Genomic DNA, 20,359 nt, shown 5'->3' on the forward strand with positions numbered 1-20,359 from the left:
GGTCTGAATGTATTTATCTAGGTCTTCTCCGAAGAGTCGTCCTCCATGGAAGGGGAACCCTACCAGGAGCTTCTTGCATGGGGGCTCAGCCTCCCAGCTTTTTAACCATAAGAGTCTTCTCATATGGATAAGGGATAACGATAAACGTGACGCTTGCTGGATAGAATCCTTGATTGCGTCTACCGTAAAACATATGGCCTTAGGGACATCCGAAAATTTTTCTGCCTGCTGGGCCGGAATAAGTTTAAGCATCTGCTTAAATTGATCCGATAATGCTTGAGCGACCCCAATCGCAGCCACAGCTGGCTGTACTACTGCCCCTGCAGTAGTGAAGGAGTTCTTAAGTAGTGCTTCCAAGCGCTTATCAACTGGATCCTTGAACACCTGTATGTTTTCTACAGGGCATGTTAACGATCTGTTAACACATGAGATGGCTGTGTCCACTGCAGGAGTAGCCCATCTTTTGGAAAATTTTTCTTCCATAGGATATAGGACAGAGAACCTTTTAGGTGGTAAGAAGATCTTATCTGGCTTGTTCCAATCTTGGAACAAAATTCCCTCTAATAGAGGATGGATCGGAAACACAGCATTGCTTTGAGGCGCCCTCAGTGAGCCCAAAGCTGAAACCGTCGATACCTGGAGATCTGGTACTGGCAAGTTGAATGCCCTATGGACCAAGTCCTATGAATCCACCAGCTCTCCCTCAGGGAGACTGCCCCAGACTCCTGTATCCGGGTCTTCGATCCCTGAACCTACTTGGTCCTTGTCCAAGAGGTCGTCCAATTCCCCTGAGGAAAGGACCTCCTCTTCTGAGGGTCCGCGCTCGGGCGACGGAGATCTATTCCGCTTACTGCCCCGCATAGCTGCGGCTATCATTTTTCCCATGCTTTTCTGCATCTCTTTTAAAGAGGTGAGTAATACCTCCTCCGTGACCATCTTAGGGTTGGACTGACCCGCGTCAGCTCCAGCCCCAGATCCCGATGGCCCCAAGGCTCCCTGTAGGGAAAACAGCGGCATACCATGGTACAATACCGAGGTACACCTGCTACCTATTGGTATTTGGAACTATAAAAGTTAATTGTCCAAACACCTGTTTGGGGGATAAAAAAAATGCTTCCTCTCCCCTAGATGACTTTTTTTTTTTTTTTTTTTTCGTTTTTTGTTTCAAATCCAGGAAAGAAAAAACATTCTGTCCCCCTGAGTAGTATTGCAAAGAAAAACTATGAGATGGAAAAGAAACAGCCTATTTCTAGGCTTGAAAAAACAGTCCTCTGAAGACTGCAATATCCTTTCTGGCCACTGTGTGTCCTCGGCGCCCCGTGCTGCCGCTCTGGTCTTTCTCCTCAGTTCCAAAGTATTGAATGGAACAAACAAACAAGGAAGGGCCGCCCCTTCCTTTAAGCCACTGACCCGCCCTTCCCCCCCAGCCATCTCAAACAGGAAATGCCCCTCCCGACAGGGGGAGGGGGGGGGGGGATTTTGGGAGGAAGGGACCTCTCTGTTCCAGCAAACTGCAGCCTGCAGCTTGGAACCATGAGGAGGTCAGCGTTTTGCCTGCTTGCAGGCTCTGAGGAGGAAGACTGAATGGAGCATCGCCTGGAGGCCTGCAGGTAAGCAAAGCTCTCTGACACACACATATATTTTTATATAACACAGGCCCCACTCAATGCTTTTCCAACACTACAAGGGAGGTCACATCTTATGGGGAATAATACATAGAGAGCCATCCTATCTTTATGATATGTGACTAGTTTGCCAGATGCAGTGCATAACTTTAGGCATGTCCCCTGTGACCCCCCAGAAAAAAACCTGCTAAGAACCAAGTTCCGCAAGTTTTCCCCTCACTTACCTGCTCCATGCCGCAGGACTTTGCCAAGCAAGAGGCCCAATCTTCCCCCATCTCCGTGGGGATGTCTAGACCTTCAGGCCCTGGGTTCCTATGAAGGATCCACTGTCCTGGGCCCATATAGCACCCTGGCAACAGAAAACTTTAGGTACGCAAAGGTTTCTAAGTTCTGGGCCCAGGGTCCAGCTCTCTAAAAAGAAAAGCATTATGGGCTATACCCCAAGGGTTTGGGGTCCGGTTACTGACCACTTTAGCGCTGAGGCTTTTTTGGACAGAACCGGTAGCTCACCTAATCCCAAGGATGCGGAGGCAAGCTAAACCATGACTAACACCTAAGACACTGGCGTAAAAACTGAGGTACTCCTCCTATGGGAGGGGGTTATATAGGGAGGGGCATTTCCTGTTTGAGATTGCCAGTGTCTACACCTGAAGGTACTCCATATAACCCACATAGTAATGAATATGCTGCTCTGTGTCCCGTGATGTACGATAAAGAAATGAACACTTGCCTGTCCTGGAGTCCAGTGACGTCGGCAGCAGAAGACTCCCTGCTGCCCCCACCGCCATCCTCGGTGAAGGAATCAGGAAGTGAAGCGTTGCAGCTTCACTGCCCGATTCCCAACTGCGCATGCGCGAGTCACGCTGCGCCGTCCTCACTGGTCCCCTGCTGTGTTCTGGGAGCCTTGTGTTTCCCAGAACACAACGGGGGATGGGGGGTGGCAGGAGTGACGCACTACCTGCAGGTCCCCGCAGTGTGATCCCGGAAGTGGGTGCAAATACCTGGATGGGGGGAGGGTTCCGATGAGCGGAAGTTCCACTTTAGGGTGGAGCTCCGCTTTAACTAGTAAAGTTAAAGCTGGACTTCACGCTTAGACTTGAACAGTTGTACAGTCTCCTTCCCTGCAGTGAAATTGCTTACTCCGATTTCTCTGCACACCGTGAGCTTCCCAAACTGTGCAACAGAAGCTGCAACAAGTCAGATAGAGGCCACCTCATTTCCTGGCTGGAAGACATCCAGCATCATCTAGCCTTTTACTCTCCAGGCTTATTGTCTATGGCCCGTTCCTTTCATTCATTAGATTTCAGTTCTTTCACTGCAGCTCAGCATCATTTGTCGGCATTACCAAGGATGCTCTGCATGCAAATACAGCCTCCTTAGGGAAACTTCTTTTCTCCAGACTACCACCCACATATTTAGGCATTTTTATACCTGCTTTTCTTCTTCCAAGAGCCAGCCCAATGTTTGCATCACTCAGGCAAGGTGATGGGAAGTTTTCAGGAAGCTATTAACAGCATAGACAAGCGCAGATACTCGTCGATGATGCTACTTATAAAATAAGATACATAATGGAAACAGAAAGGTTTTATTTAAAAAAAAAAAAAAAATTCCAGGCTAATGAAGTCTGTAGGAAGAAACCACGGAAGGGAAAGTATAAGCAGATTAAGTTTTAGCTTTAACTAGAATGAAAACATTGTTTTTCAATTAACCAGAAGCTGCATAGAAAACAAATGCTCCATACTCAATTTTTTATTTATTTTTGCCAGGTGATCATAAACAGTGTGTATGAATAAAAATAGTGGCAGAAGGCAAGTGACCCAGCTAACGATCCTGTGTTGCTTTATTTTACTTCGCAAAGCAGATTAAAACAAAATGACATTCAAAAGCAGTGAACCCCAAGAATTGCACATTTTATTTATTTTTTACCATTTAGTGATGCAACCTTCCTTACTGCATGTAATGCTCATTTTGCTAAATTTAAAGTGATTGTAAAGTCTCCTATTTTTTAGTTAAAAATAACAAACATGTTATACTTACCTTATGTCGTGGATTTGCACAGAGCAGCCGAGATCCTCCTCTTCTGCTCTCCTGGCCCCTGCCTCCTGTTGAGTGCCCCCACATCAAGCAGCTTGCTATGGGGGCACAGACCCCATGTCCATTCAGACATGGAGCCCCGCCCCTCCTTCTCTACTCATTGACTGACTTTGATTGAGAGCAGCTCGAGCCAATGGCACAGCGCTGCTGTCTCAGCCAATAAAAAAGGGAGTCCCAGGCAGCCGAGACAATCCTACGACATCGCTGGATCTAGATGTGGTTTAGGTAAGTATTGGGGGGGGGGTTGAAGGGGGCTGCTGCACACAGGTTTTTTTTTATCTTAATGCATAGAATGCATTAAAATAAAAAACCTTCTGCCTTTACAATCACTTTAACTCTAAAGAGTCAGAGTCTCTACAGACAAAGTATCCCTCATCAAGGTCATAATAATAATTTGCTGTGTTTACAAAAAAACAAAATCAATAAGAACATGTAACAAAATATATATTTCTTATAATAAATACTCACAAAGATTGATTGGAGTGGAAGCATTTTTCTGAGCCCAGTAGGAATCCAGGTTGGCTTTAAATGATGGAGACGACGTCTTCATTTTTTTAGTAGGTGGCGTGTTTGCAGATAGAGGTCTATGGTGAAGGAGACCTCCTATGGAAGGCTTTGAGTGGTTACCATGTTCCAACTTACCATGGCCATGACCAGCCTCTGACTTTATTTGGGAGTTGCCAACATCAACTAATTTGTAAGCACCAGCCTCAGGAGACAGGACACGAGGAGCACCAGCTTCAACTATTTTAATTTGTGTGCTGTTTCCTGACCCACTAGGGGATTTGAAATGTGCAGACGTTTCTATAGGCCCTGTACTGTCCACTAACTTCAGACCACTCTCTCCCGACATGGATCGTGAGCCAACTTCAGAGAGTTTCGGAGAGGCATTGCTGCTTGCCTTATTTGTGCTTTCTGCTGGCTTGGCGAAAGTACCAGTTTCTTTGCTTTTTGTGCTACTGTTACGCTCTTTATCTGTGGAGCTGCTAACGCTAGGAGCTTTTGCAGGATGGTCATTGTCAGCTGCTGTCTGCCCAGACATTCGTTTCTTGAAATCCTCGCTTTTTATAAAAGCGTTTAACAAGACAATTGAGGAACCCTTTGCATCTGGATCATTGACTCCCCACTGGCGTAAGTGAGCCCTAGCATGGCTGGCCAGGCCCTTTCGGGTCTCAAACCAAGCACCACAAAACTCGCATGCATTTTCTCGATTTGGTTCTCCTTCCACACCTGTAAGATGAAGGGGGGAGGGTATACAAAACACAAAACAAAATGTGGATGAAATGAAATGATATGATGAATTTTTTTTACAAAATATAAAAATTTAAATTTAATTATAAAGGTGTTAATGAAGAAAGATGTAGAAATGGTAAAAATGTGGAGACAGAGACAGGTGAGGGGAGAATGTGGAGACAAAAAAAGAAGAAAAGGGAAAAAGAGTGAGACAGGTTGAATATTACAGCAGATGCCTCCCTCTAGCCTCCCAACATTCCTAAAACGCCCACCCCTGGCACTAGTGGCCTCCCAGCTCCACTCACTCAGATTCAAAGGCCCGTCCTCATCCCCCCACTGGGCTTTGGATTCTTGCTTGGGACTGACCACCTTCTTTGCCCCCAGTGAGCTCTCATCTTTCGGAAGCTTGCCCTGCTTGACTATCTCTTTCAGCATATGAATGGCAGCACCAGTGGCTTCTGACCCTGGAATCCCAAGTTGCCGTAGGTGGGAGCGTGAGTGGCTGGCCAAGCCCTTCCGGGTCTCAAAGCACGCTCCACACATCTCACATGTAAGGGAACCTTGGCCTGGCAGGGGTATCAACCATAAAATTAATTACCAATTGAACATAATCACTTTAGTGCTAATGCAGCTTACATGATTGCACTTAGGCTGAAACACACATCTTTGTGTTGCTGCCCAATGCATCTTCCATTCATTTCAATGTAAACACAACAAAACACATAAATGCGCATGGAAATCTATATTAAAAGTAAAGTCATTGGGGTTGATTAACTAAAACTTGAGTGCAAAATCTGGTTCAGCTTGTTCAATTAAGAGTTGAGAAATAAACCTGGAAGCCGACTGGTTTCTATGCAGAGCTGCACCAGATTTGGCACTCCCCAGCTTTCAGTTAATCAACCCCCATTGTGTGCAGACACACAATGCTAAACACTTTGCAAAGTCTGTTTAAAAGCAAAGCAATGTGTTTTAACAATAGCATTAATGTTTTGATACTTGTGCATTGGTTTTTAATTGAAAAATCATCAGAGAAAATAAAAATTGCACCAAAACAAGAATGTATGTTTCCAGCCTCAGTCTACATGGCGTTGACATTGTTCTAGAAACAGGAAGAAAAAAAAAAAAAAAAGGAAAAAACGTATTTACACAACAGGCTACAGTTGCAATGATACTAGAATGACAAGCAGTATTTAAAGTAAGAGATCCAGTCTACACTTCATTGTATGGTAGCCAATAAGCTTCTAAGTTCAGCTTGATAAATAAACTTTGACAAAAAAAAAACTAACTGGAAGCCGATTGGTTTCTGTGCAGAGCTGCATCAGATTTTTGCCCGAACCAGATTTAGTAAATCAACCCCATTGTTTTTAATTCACATGTGAAGAAGGGCTACAATCCCTACCAGGCTTTTACTGCCGCTTGTCTCCCTTATGCCGCGTACACACGATCGGAAATTCTGACAAGAAAAGTCAGATGCGAGTTTTTGGTCGGAAATTCAGACCGTGTGTATGCTCCATCGGACTTTTGCTGTCGTAATTTCCGTCTGTATGCAATTCCGACACGAAAAAACAAAAAAAAAACAAAAAAAAAAAAAACACACATGCTCAGAATCAAGCAGAAGAGTCGAATTGCCTATTGAACTTCATTGGTCTTGGCTTGTCGTATGTCTTGTACGTTCACTCCGTTCTTGACGGTCAGAATTTCCGACAAGATTTGTGTGACTGTGTGGGGTTGATTTATTAAAGGGAAATCCACTCTGCACTACAAGTGCATTGCAAGTTCACTTGTAAGTACAGTCACTGTAGATCGCTGTAGATTTGAGGGGAAGCTCTGAAATGAGGGGAAGCTCTGCTGATTTTATCATCCAATCATGTGCAAGCTAAAATGCCGTTTCTTATTTTCCTTGCATGTCCCCCTCAGATCTACAGTGACTGCACTTGAAAGTACACTTTCAAGTGCTCTTGCAGTGCACTTGTAGTGCAAAGTGGATTTGTCTTTCGTAAATAACCCCCTGTGTATGCAACACAAGTTTGAACCAACATTCCGTCAGAAAAAATCCACAGTTTTCTTGTCGGAATTTCCGATCGTGTGTACGCGGCATTATGCTGCATTCACACCTATGGCATTTTTTGTGCTTTTTGCATTTTGCAGATTTGCACTACAGAATGTGTTCCATATGGTAAATGGTCTGTAGTGCAAATCTGCAAAATGCCAAAAGCACAGAAAATGCATAGGTGTGAATCCAGCCTTAGGTTTTATTTCCACTCCTGTCCAATGTGGACATCAAATTGCGAAATATCCTCATAGGATCACAAACAGAATAAAAAAAGAAGATTTCATTGCTGCCTCTGTCATTTCTCCTTACTTTCTATCTCAGATGAAATCAGTCTGCAAAATAGTAAGTGAGGGGAAATTTCGCCAGCAAAAAAATAGAAACAAAAGCCCAAAAGATGTTCTTGACCTTCAGAATTCTACAATATATATATATATATATTTAAATAAAAAGTCAGTTGAAATATTCATATATAAAACATCTGTAATGGTATCATTTTCATCCACGTGCAAGTTTTTATTTTTTATTTTAGATACACGGTCTCCAAAATAGTATTACAATTTTCCCATAGCAAATATGCCTGAACCTCAGACTTTTCTGTTTGAGAAACATGGATTCTCTTGCCACCTGTAGTATCCCTGATAAGGATATCTATAGACGATTTACTGTCCCTAAATTGCCATGTGGAGCACACACTTTTTACAGGTGGGTTCTGTAGTCAAACAGTTTACTTAAGGTGTTGTCTGCTTATGTATTGAGAAGAGACCCATCCAATACATGAGCAGCCCATCACAAATCTAGCTTGAGGCTACGACCATTTACTCCAGGGCCGTCTTAATAGCATCATGGGCCCCTGGGCAAAGTAATGCTCTGGGGCCCCTACAATAGAGGCAATGCAGGTAAACAGACATCACATATGTAGGAGGCAGACAATTGGGTGGAGCGCTGCATTAACTACATGAACAATCATTCTGTACAGCAAAGAAACAGTGGGGAAAATACTACATACTGACAAAGCTGTCCTGTGCATATAATATATCTGCTAGATTGATGCCTCCCCAGCACTCTGACCCCTCTACACCCCAGATATCCCCCCGAGCACCACTGGGCCCCCAAATTTATGGGCAGTGTGGGCTCAATAACCAGCTGCTTTGGGGAAAGTGTAGGGGCCCCTCATGCAGCTGGGGGCCCTGGGCAGTGCCCAGGTGTGCCCACTCATTAAGACAGCCCTGATTTGCTCCAAATGTTTATGGCCAAAATATTAAACGGCAGCAGTGACCAGATCTTTTTTAATAGATTTTGAACACTCAGCCAGAGTTTGGCAAAGCAAACTCACAGCTAAGACAGGCAGAGGTTGTAGCAAACATCTCCATAAAGGAAGATTTGGAACAGCATGTGCATCTGAAAATTCTAGGCAGTCTTATGGGCTCTAAAAGGTCCCAAGACTGGGGATAGAATTAATTGGAGCAACAGACTGATCTGTTGGTTTTAGAGCGGTGTGCATCACATCAATTAGAACCAAAATGTTTTTTTGTTTTTTTTTTATTTGGCTGCAGGCAAATAAGACAGAATATGCAGGAGAAGTACAGGAATACGATTGTGGCCTCTGTGTTCTTCATTCAGTTAGAAAATAACTGGGTGATTTGTCTCAGTCTTGCATGACTAGTAAATAAATTAGCTCTATTCTAGGAGCAGAAGGCAACACGACTGCATGCTGCAGTTGTTGGCCACATCAGTGGGTGAGCTTTAAGCAACAACAGAGCTGTAGTACAGAGTGAGCTAGGAGCAAACAATACAATGTTATTGTCATTCCCGTGTGTTGTTAAAGGAACGGTCAGAAAGCAGGCATTTTGATGGTACCCAAATGATTCAAATAAATGAGGAAGCTCCCTGTGCTCAGCCTACTCACAGAGTAAGTCATTGGTGAAAGGGCAAGCGCTGGGGAAATGTCAACAGCTCTCAACCTGAAAAGCACTCCATGGCTAGCTTGTTACCAGAATGGGGTGTAGAAAGCACCTTACATTAAACGCAATGCCTGAAGGTCACTTCCAGGCTAGCCCCACAATGTCCAGTCCAGCAGGGTCTGGATGCATCACTCCAAAGCTAGGCAGAGGATGGCTGCACTGGCTAGCTGCAATTGTAAAGACCAACTTTACCAGCAATGTGGAGCAGAGTCTTCAGTGACGAAAAAAATGGTAGCAAAAAAATAGAATAAAAAAATCCATCTTCTTAGTACTGTAGCAAATAATTCAACCATGCTGGTAGTGGGAGGGGTTAGCCGGGCTGACCTAAAAGGTATTTTGTTTGCCAGTGTCCACTTCTCTTGTAGACAGCAGTATAACCCAAAAATTAGGGTTGTCCCGATAACGCTTTTTTAAGACCGAGTACAAGTACCGATCCTTTTTTTCCAGTTCTCGCCGATACCGAATGCCGATACTTTTTTTTTATGTCATGTGACAGTGGCACATGTGTCAGTATTTTTTTTTTCTACAATTTTTATTCTTTACTATTTTTTGTTATGTTTTTTTTACAATGCTTTCTTAGGGGGGAAGTGGATGATGTCAGTATGTTTTTTATTTAAATTTTTATCATTTTTTACAATATATATATATTTTTAGCCCTGTTGGGGGGCTTTGGTGAGATATCAGGGGTCTTTACAGACCTCTGACATCTCCCCTTTGAGACAGAGAAAGGGACTAAGGACACAGATTCCCCAGTCCCTTTCTCAGCTGCACTGAAAATGAATGGACAGGAGACAGAGGCTCCTCTCCATTCATAAACCGAAGCATCGTAAACACAGGTTACAATGTTTCAGTTATATGAATGGACAGAGTCAGTAATCACTGACTCTGTTCATTCGGAAAAGGTAGGAGCTGGGTTTATCGGCTCCTACCTCCGCTCTCTATCCTGACAGAGGGGGCAGAGGAGGATATGAAGGGTGACACAGAGCGCAGAGGGGGACATGGAGGGTGACACCAAGTGAGGAGAGGGACAGCAGCAGCATGGAGGGGGGGGGGGGGGGACACGGAGTGTGGAGGGGAGAGCAGCACAACGGAGGAGGACAGCAGCAGCACGGAGGGGGGATGCAGTATAACGGAGGATGACAGAAGCAGCATGGAGGGGGGACACGGAGCACGGATGGGGGAACTGGAGGAGGATACAGGGACAGTCAGCGGTGATCGGTGCGGCTTTGGGGGGAGTTACAAGCACCGATCACCGATGTATAGATATCACTAAAAAAGCTTAAAAAAGGGAGGGGGTCCAGGAAAAAGCTGTCGGTACAACCCTACCAAAAAATTAAGAATTTAGGTCTTCCTGCATCCCTCAATGAACAAAAATAAATATTTTTTTATGAATACATGACTGAACTGCTTCTCAAATTTGCTTAGTGTTCAGCTTTAAACAAGACACTTTTTTGTTTGGCTATCACACAGACACGAGGTGTAACATTACCTTTAGAATCTTCCACTTTGTTAGCATTCTGATCTGAAACCATTTTCTCTGCTGAGCTTTGCTCAGGCTTTGAGCCTTGAGCTCCACCCAGATCTATCGGTGGCCCATCATCTTCATTTGAAGCCAGTGCTGTAAGGAAATTAGCTAAATCAATGACTGCACAAGAATAAGGCCTAATCTCTCAAACCATTTAAAAAGATACCTTAGCAGACGTTTTGGTTTCCTGAAAAAAATAATAAAAAAAAAAACCCTGGAAAAAGCATGGTGGTTTCCCACCCCAACAATCCTTCAGGTGAAGGATTGACATGGTATGTAATCCATGAAAGTTAACTTCTTAAAGATACAATACTGTATATACATTTTAACAGATCTGGACCCCATAAATATAAAACTGCTTTCCTAAAGATTTTTATCAATGCCTGCTGACTGTATGAAATGAACCATCTCCATGACTTGCACCTATGAAGATACTTGCTGACAAGGATTCACTCCCTGGCCCCCTGCCCACCTCTTACCCCAATTTCCCTACAAAGTTATCCTCTCTCCCATTTAGTTATTTTCTCTCATTGTGATGCAAATTGATTTGTCAAACATAATCTTCCCTGAACATGGCCCTCGCCTGATAGCCACTCATTCAGTAACTTATTATTGAGGCAATAAATAGAAAACAGCCCTGCTGTACAATACATTTTACCACATTACCATTTCCCTACAAAACTGCCCCATTTTTGGCAGTAACAAAGGCCTCTGTCTTAAAAGAACAAGCTATATGCTTATGTATTAAAGTGGTTGTAAAGGTACAAGGTTGTTTTTTTCTTACCTCCATGCATTCTATTAAACTCAAATTTGTATTTTATTAAAACCAGAACACTGGAAACCTTGGTAGGCAGTCGGGAAGGGTGATGCATACTAGCACAACATGCAATTGCCTTACAGGGGCTGTCCCCCCCCCCCCCCTTAAACGTTGCCGTGGTTTACTACCGCTTTAAAGTGGATTTAAACCCGATTCATGAAATTTGAGCTGGGCATATATCTGCAGTGTTTTGTTATTTCTCTTCAAAGCACTATGTCCTGTAGCTCTCTCCTTCTGTTATAAGCATGATAACATCTGACAAGTTCTCCGTCACATATGATAAAAGCAGCCATAGTTTTGTGTTGGGGAGGATGATTCTCTAAGCCCTGAACTATTCAACAAACGGAGCTTAAAGTCTCTACCTATGAGGAGAGGGAGTGTGTGCCTTTCCTCCAATCAGCTGTCTTGGCTGTATGCCCAGGCTTCACTGCAGTGCTCAACAGGAAGAGAAAATCTCCTAACACGATCTGCACTTTCTAAACAGTATAGCAAGCTGAAGACAGCAGATATACATGTAAAACTTATGTAGGGAGATTTGTTTCATCTCTGTGTATCATCTGAGGCTGTTCACTTCACTGGGTATATGTGAGGGTTTACATCCACTTTAAAGTACAAGCCTGGTCTTATGGACTGAGAAGAGAACACCGAGAATATAACTGCTGCCCATGCATGTGCTCCTTGCTGTGAAGGCCAGATATAGATCGGGACATATCCATTTGTTTGTAAACACTGAACTATACCTGCACAAGATGGACATTGTACAGCATACGGCAGGGATATGCAATTAGCGGACCTCCAGCTGTTGCAGAACTACAAGTCCCATGAGGCATTGCAAAACTCTGACAGCCACAAGCATGACACCCAGAGGCAGATGCATGATGGGACTTGTAGTTTTGCAACAGCTGGAGGTCCGCTAATTGCATATCCCTGGCATACGGCTTCAGAAACAATTGAGTACTCTCTGTGATACTTTTTTTATTTGCATGAACATCCAAATTTATCAGGACAAGCTGCATGGGTTTTTCTCCTTCTCTGAAGTCCAAGTGGAAAATCTAAATATTAGTGCAAATAAAAAAAGTATCACGGACAGTACTTTTATTCTTCTTGCTAGTGCACCAACAATTAACTCAAGCATACTGCTTCAGGCAGGAAAGAAGTGCCAATATAACAAAGTCTACCTACACTGTAATTGCATCTGAGACTATAATTTTCTAGTTTTGGATCACATAGGAAGAAAAAAAAAAATAGAACCTTACTCAGGTTGTTATTGCTTCCAGTGTTCCTTTTTGAAAGATCACTTTTTTCTGTGAGCATTGTTAAGTAAGACGGTGTGTCAAAGTAATTCTAACATTTTACAGCGATCACAAAAAAACAAAAAAAAAAAACAACACACACAACACTTGCAAATTTCACTTTAATGCTCCACTAGCAAAAGTGCCCGTTGCTTGAAATGGTCTGAATTCGAAGAGACTTGCCACTGCACTGGTGGAGAGCAAAGAAGTGCACATCAGTACAAAGGTGAGGAGCACTGAGGTATGCATCAGTGCAGAGGCGGGCATTGGTGCAGTAGAAAGTGAAGTGGGGGCTCGCAGGTTTGAGGATGGGGTCAGGCACAGGCGTGGGAATTGCTGTGCAGAATTAGGGAGCAGGATGGGGGGGATCAGCTGGGGTGTTGAGAACACAAGGGAGTTGGCGTGAAAGTGCAGTGGTAGGGAGGTCAAAGGCATGGTGGTGAGAAAGGGGGTGGCAGCAAAGTGATGATCTGGGGGCAGCTTTACTGGTATTGGGCTGGTGTTGGTTGAAGGCACAACGTCAGCTGTGAAGCCAACAGCTGGCAGCAAGGACTCCAGGTGCAGTCCCCTCTTCCAGCGTCAGAAGCTGTGGGGTAGGTTGAAGTAGCCGACAGGGCCCGTAATTATAACCCAATGCCTTATTGGAACACAGACTAGTAATGGGAGACTTCCTGTACTGGGAGCTAATTGTTGGTATGTGCGATGGGTCTCTGATCCTACATTTGCACTATAGAACCCTGAAGACTTCTATGGGGAAGATCAGTCTTCCTGCCCCAGAAATGTCTGAGTTTCTAAGTAAAAGGTCTGCCAGCCACAGATAGAATGCTGGTGAACTTGGTGCAAGAATTGTCCACATATACAGTGGAGAAGAGAGAGTTAGATCCGCACAGTGGGAAGGAGTCAGCACTGTACCCCTGACTCTAAACTCCCAACCTCCCAGCACCCCCTACTCCACTACCACTGCACCCTGGGCTCCATTCACAACGCTGTATCTACCGCTTTAAGAAATGCAGTAAAATACTGCATAGCTTTTATAAAAAATAAAAAATATGTTTGCAATTCGCTATGACTTGATCACACACTATATATATATATATATATATATATATATATTATACACACACACACACACACACACACAATTATATATTCCCTTCTTCCACCAATAAAAAATGAAGTATATTTATATATGTGTGTGATTTTTAGAACAATTTTCTTTCAATATTTGACATTTATAAAAATATTTTGTATTTACTTAAACTTTAACTAAAAGGGCTTTTTTTTTTTTCGTTTTGGATAGAGTGGAGAGGTATTTATTGCAGTCTGTTCCCCCATTAGGCCTCTTGCACAGTACAGCTTTTTGTTTACAGAGCTGAGACAACGGAGTACTGTCCGTGATTCTTTTTTTATTTGCACTAACATACAATTTTTTAGGACAAGCTTTTGGGGTATGTTCCCTTCTTCAAAGTCCCAGCAGTACTCATACAGCCCATTAATTTTATTGTGCCAATGCACACAGGCACGTAAACAAGCACTGTGCATTCTTCAGTGGGAAAAAAATAAATTTTTGGTCAGTAATTTACGCCTCATGTGCGCAAATACACACAAATGCGCACAAGTGTCCATTTTCTTTTTGTGCAGAGCTAGAATATGTTTCTGACCATTTGTTTGCAAAATTGCGCAAACGCATATACGCAGTACATAAAAAAATAAAAAAGTCTGAAAAAGTAAATGCTCAAACAGGAGTATAATATGCAAGAGTTTTTTTTAGGGAGATTCACTCTCTCTATTTGTCCTGCTTACCATTATCATGGAAAGTGAAATGAAAAAGAAAATCCAAGTAAGGACCCTACAGTACACAGAACATGGAAATGCAATAGTTTTCGTAAATCTAAACTAAATCCCTTTTCTCATCAGCAGTTAGAGTAGGCCTGTGACTTCTATCAGTGCCTGGTTAAAGCTTGTAGGAGTTTTCATTTTCCTCTGAACCTCTGTGTGGACAGTGCTGATCACATGCGCTCTCCCCAAAAAAAAATAAAAAAATAAAAACTCTCCAGCAATACACACCAAACTGAGCATGTGCATCCTGACTCCCAATGCTCTGTTCTAGCAGTAGATGGGTTGGAGTCAGTTAAAGGAGGATCAGAGAGACAGCATCCCACAGCCTTTATACACAATACAGAGGATTATTAATTTTGTGAAAATAGTGCAGCGCTGCGTATCTATAAATCTCATATAAACAAATAATTATACATTCCATAAAACAATTTATGATTTTTTTTTAATAAAAAAAAACAGTTCATATGTAGGTTTCCAAAGCTGTCACCGCTGTGTAAAATCTTATTTAAATGGATCCAATATTCAGTGCACATCACCACCTGCTAAAATGCCTGCTCACCTCAAGAATAAGAATAAAACTCATAGACAGGTCACTCCTTGTGTCCACCATGATCAATCCACTTTACCAATGGTAGTAATTCCTACAGTCCCCAGACTGCACCTCTGTGTGGGTAATCAATGTTTGAATTGTCTCCAAACACCACCTTCCTCCATTCGCTTTTTAATAATCAATTCCATCAGTACTGATGAAGGCTAATGAGAGGCCGACACGCGTTTAGAAGGGAGGAGTCGAATCTGTGATGTCAGGCGAAGCACCGCGAGTCTAGATCTGCGATGAATGAGCTGGCGATTTGATACATGCTGTTTTTATTGTTATTTCTTGTAAGTGTAACTTTTTTGGGGGGCTTTTTTAATAAATTTAAAAGTAGAGAAAACACTATGGTACTTGTCTTTTTTGTTTCATGTCCTTAACCCCTGGAAATATAAGTGGAATTGACTATTAAAAAGCGAATATAGGAAGGTGGTGTTTGGACACAATTCAAACGTTGATTACCCACACAGAGGTGCAGTCTGGGGACTGTAGGAATTACTACCATTGGTAAAATCGATTGATCCTGGTGGACACAAGGAGTGATCTGTCTATGAGTTTTATACTCATCCTTGAGGTGAGCAGGCATTTTAGCAGGTGGTGGTGTGCACTGAATATTGGATCCATTTAAATAGGATTTTACACAGCGGTGACAGCTTTGGAAACCTATATATGAACTGTTTTTTTATAAAAAATAAATAAAAAAAATCATAAATTGTTTTATGGAATGTATAATTATTTGTTTATATAAGATTTATAGATACGCAGCACTGCACTATTTTCATAAAATGTATATTGCAATAGGTATGGTGTATCACTAAGTTTTCAGCAGCTGTGTAGACACTCAGAGGGGTATATTTTATTTTTTTCACGTCATTTTAGGAGTAATTTATTAGCATTGTGGCACTGATTGTTTTTCTCACAAAATGCAGAGGATTAACCCCTTAGGTTCCACAGTGAGTATAACAAGTATGCTTTACTGCATTATACACACTGATTTTACTGTTGTGGGTTTAGTAACACTTTAACACTTTAAAGTGGTTGTAAACCCACTTTCTTTACTTTTACCTACAGGTAAGCCTATAACAAGGCTTACCTGTAGGTAAGGAGAATATCTCCTAAACCTGCACGGTTTAGGAGATATTCCCCTCGCAATGCACCGCGGGGATCTATGGCGAAAGGACTGTCAGCCGCCAGACCTTGCCGAGTTTTAAATCTCCCGTGTGCACGCGTGGGAGTGATGTCATCGCCGCTCCAGCCAATCACAGCGCTGGAGCGGCGATACCCGGAAGACACGCCGAGGCAAGATGAAATCTCGCTCGGCGTGGACCAGGTAAGTGCTACACACCTCGTTCCGAGGTAAGTATTTCATAATGAGCTAATATGCGGTGCATATTAGCTCATTATGACTTTTGCCTTACAGGAGAAAATAAAAATAAAACATTTATGTGGGTTTACAACCGCTTTAAGTAAATCAACCCCAATAATTTCCATATTTAGGTTTCTATGCATTACTGTTGAGAGAACCGATCCATGGTTGGTTATTATATTTTTACATTCTTTAAATACTGCATGCCTGGACCAATACTTAATTACTGTATGCATTTAATTATTTATTTCCTTCTGTGAATTGAGTTAAACGCCTTTTCATGAGGTATTTACAGTGTTTTCAGCGTTTTGCGATAAACTCCTGCAAAATGGCATAGTGATTTGGCAGTTTCAGGACTGCATGTGATATTTAGGGGAATTGTGTCTGGAAGCCTAAATAATGCATGTGATATGCTTTAGTGAAGGGAGCCCACTGACTCTAAACTTTTCTGCCTCCCAGACACTGAACCCCAACATCCAAACACACTGCACTTCTCTACCAGCTAACACCCGTCCACCAATGTTTCCCCTGTCTCTGCTGACTCTGTCACTGTTCACCTCTTGTTGCCCTTGCAAGAACATGCAGAGAGGAGTAGAGGCCAAGCATGGAGTTTCTGGGTTCTCTGCTCACTTCCCTGTAGAGGCCTGCACTGAGGCCCAGTCAAGACACAAAGACAAAATCCTTCCAATGCAGAGGCCATTTTCCATAAATCCAACATACAGATTTATTATATATTTCCTTTAGGATTCAGTAAGTGATGTATTTGAAATAAACCATCACAACCATTGAATCACTCCTCCCTCCTAAACGTTCTAAATGATGAGTTTGTACATACAATACCTATGACAGGCTGAATAATAGGGGAGAAATAAATACTCCATTTTACTTCCAGAATTCTTTTTACAATAAGTACAGGATATTCACTCCTGGCATCATACTAACAACCATATTCTGATTATATCCTAAGGCTGTTGTCATGGTTATGCAGTAATGATTGTCTGTCAGCTTCCATCCCCATGTGCTCAAAATAAGAGGCCAGCCACTCCCACCTGGTCGCTTAAGTTATCTCTCCTCAAAGCATGGCTCCACCCCAGGCCCTATCAGGGAACTCTATATTAACCTGTGCACTGCAAGCCAGCCGTGCTGATCAATATTGTGTGTTTAGCTTTCGTGTGCGACTTGCTGTGTCTTCTATGTCTGATTCCAGTTAACGATCTTGGCTTGTTCTCGACTAGCCTTACATGCTTTTTGCAACGACTTTTGGCTGTCTCCTCACTAGCCTTACTTGCTTGTTGCACCGACTTTTGGCTATACTTTGTTGTCACAGTCTGCTGCTTCCACTCTACCTTCATGTAGTCTACCGTGAGCGTGAGCTGGGAGACCCTAGGGGCCGTGACCTGGTGCCAGTTGCAGCGCAGTCCATTCTCACCACTAGAGGCTCTGGTGAACAGCTGCTGGCCCTTAGACTCTGCACCCTGGGAATCTATACTTTAGCTCCCAGTGGGACCGTGTTGGTGCTCCAGTGGACCTGCCAACCTGAACCTCCCAGAGTTCCTTCTGCAGCAGTCAGTCCTAGGGTCCACTACCTTAGCGGTGCACTTCTGACTCCAATGGAGTACATCTTTTACCTGGCCTCTGGTAACCCGACAGCTGTATGTGTATTTGGCTTGGCCCTACCCCTTTAAATCTGCTAGTTTAGGTTGGAATAATAAAGTAAACCATTGACTAGCTACTACAGAAAACACCCAACTTTTTGTGATCTGCTTTTTGACAACTTAAATCCAGAAATAGTACAAATATAATAATTAGCAGAAATTTGTAATCACACAGTAATGATCTATGGTCCTTACCTCCTTGATGATTTCGACCTTGACCCCAAGGTCCAAATCCTGTTAATGAAAAAAATAAAAATAATACGTAAAAAAGGAAATCTTTTCAGTCAACTGATATAACAAGTGTGTAAAACATGACTTTCTACTATGTAACCCTTGTGTTATAAATACAGTCTGGCCCCCCTTAAGTGGGAAGGACAGTAAACTGGCCCTTCGTTTAGAAAGTTTAGAGACCCCTGCTCTAAGCAATAGACTGGGAAAAAAAAAAATCAACATTTTTAAGTAAGTTTACGATTTTATGTTGAGCCCCATTCATAGCCGTCTTGGGCCGCATGCAGCCTGTGGGCCACAGGTTGGACACCCCCTAATTTAGAGGCATGGCTGCAAATTTTTTTTAAAGCTACAGTACAAATAGATTGTAGCAAAAGCCAAGGTTCACCAAACTTCCCCTCCACACACAATCTACGAGTCACATCAGACAGGCAGTTTTGTAGAAGCGATTCCTTGCCAATTGACAGCATTTTGTAACTAGTGGCAGAACCACTTTAGGCGCCGCCCATTTTTTCCACCAAGAAACAACTTATTATGGGTAAAACCTGTGCCATGTCATCATGTTAGCATTAACTGCTACAAATCACTCTCCTTCAGCAGTTTGTAGCTATGTCATGAAGGTGAATGCAAAGTGATGGTCACTGGTGAACTTGCCAAACATTGTGCAAACTTCATCGCTGAGTGACTAAGCAACAAATTGCTGTAATATTGTCTGTCTGAAGTTGCCCTATAGATCAGCAAGCATTGTGTAATGTATTACGGGATGCAGAGGATGAATTTGTTAGCTTGAACTTTTTATTTTTTCTCCCTTTTAATGATTAAGTGTGGCATGAAACTCGGTCCCTGCGAGACTTTGCCCTGAATGAAGCTGCCCTCCTAAAATACAATACCTTCCTCTGTGCTGTCAAACTGACCTTTTTTATCACTCACTAAAAACCCTTTAATTTAGTCCTTTGCAGCCCTTTCCTACTTTGTGCCCCACTGCCTCTGCCCACTAACTCATTCACTACCCAGGATATTGCCAGTCATTTCAAAAACAAGATAGACAATTTGTTATGAGATTGATACTATCCAGTTATCTCTGCCAATTAACATACTATCTCTACCGCATCTACTATGTTGCTAAACTTTCCTCTAAAGCACACCTGCCCCCTGGACCCAATTCCATTTCAACCACTCCAGTAACCCTCTCGCTCTATTTTACACTCTCTTGATACCATTTACAATTGCTCCCTCTTTACGGGCAACTTTCTGTAAAAGATAGAGAAAAGGGAAACTGCCGCTCCAGGTGAGTGCACTCAGCAATCAGTGTCCTCTCAGAAGCGTGGGTGCAGGCAATGCACGGAGCGAAGACTGGAGAAAAGACTGGACAGCCGCACTTCCACGAAGTTCTTAAAATGTTGCTTTTAATAGTAAAAAATGGAAACAGCACTACAAGTCACAGCAGACAATGGGGTGGATAGCTGACGCGTTTCGCACTGGGGTATCAGCGCTTAGTCATAGCTGATACCCCAGTGCGAAACGTGTCAGCTATCCACCCCACTGTCTGCTGTGACTTGTAGTGCCGTTTCCATTTTTTACTATTAAAAGCAACATTTTAAGAATTTCGTGGAAGTGCGGCTGTCCAGTCTTTTTCTCCGTTCCTGTAAAAGATTCAGTGGTCACCATGATACTTAAAAAGCCCGCGCTGGACCCCAACAGTCTGAAACAATCTAAACTCCATCTCCTTGCTTCCATTCATCTCCAAACTCCTAGAATTCCTCGTCTACAGCTGTATTACCTGCTACTATACTGGTAACATTTTTGACCCTTTACAGTCCATCTTTCACCCACAACACAGAAATGTACTAATGACCTACTAGCTGCTAAAACTAAAGGCTACCACTTAGTATTCTCAATCTTAGACCTTTCTGCTGCCTTCCACACAGTTGACCACCCACTCCTCATTACAAAACTCCAATCCTATGACCTACAAGACGCTGCTATTTTCTAGTTTTCCTTTGACCCATCTTGGTGTTCAAGGATCAGCCCTCAGACCCCTTCTAATCTCTATCTACACCTCCTCTCTTGGTCAGCTGA

The 20,359-nt window shown here is 42.9% G+C and overlaps 1 protein-coding gene across 1 annotated transcript in view; it reads right to left on the reverse strand.

Annotated features, from left to right (window-relative positions):
* WIZ (WIZ zinc finger) overlaps positions 1 to 20,359 on the reverse strand; it is a 165,866-nt gene that overhangs the window by 16,948 nt on the left and 128,559 nt on the right. Inside the window, exons 15-18 of the mRNA XM_040341722.1 lie at positions 18,248 to 18,286; positions 10,456 to 10,584; positions 5,258 to 5,518; positions 4,188 to 4,949 (exon numbers count right to left, since the gene is read on the reverse strand). Coding sequence (XP_040197656.1) covers positions 4,188 to 4,949; positions 5,258 to 5,518; positions 10,456 to 10,584; positions 18,248 to 18,286 — 1,191 coding nt within the window. The remainder of the gene's footprint in view (positions 1 to 4,187; positions 4,950 to 5,257; positions 5,519 to 10,455; positions 10,585 to 18,247; positions 18,287 to 20,359) is intronic.

This window comes from Rana temporaria, chromosome 3, assembly GCF_905171775.1.
Source record: "Rana temporaria chromosome 3, aRanTem1.1, whole genome shotgun sequence".
Lineage (NCBI taxonomy): Eukaryota > Metazoa > Chordata > Amphibia > Anura > Ranidae > Rana > Rana temporaria.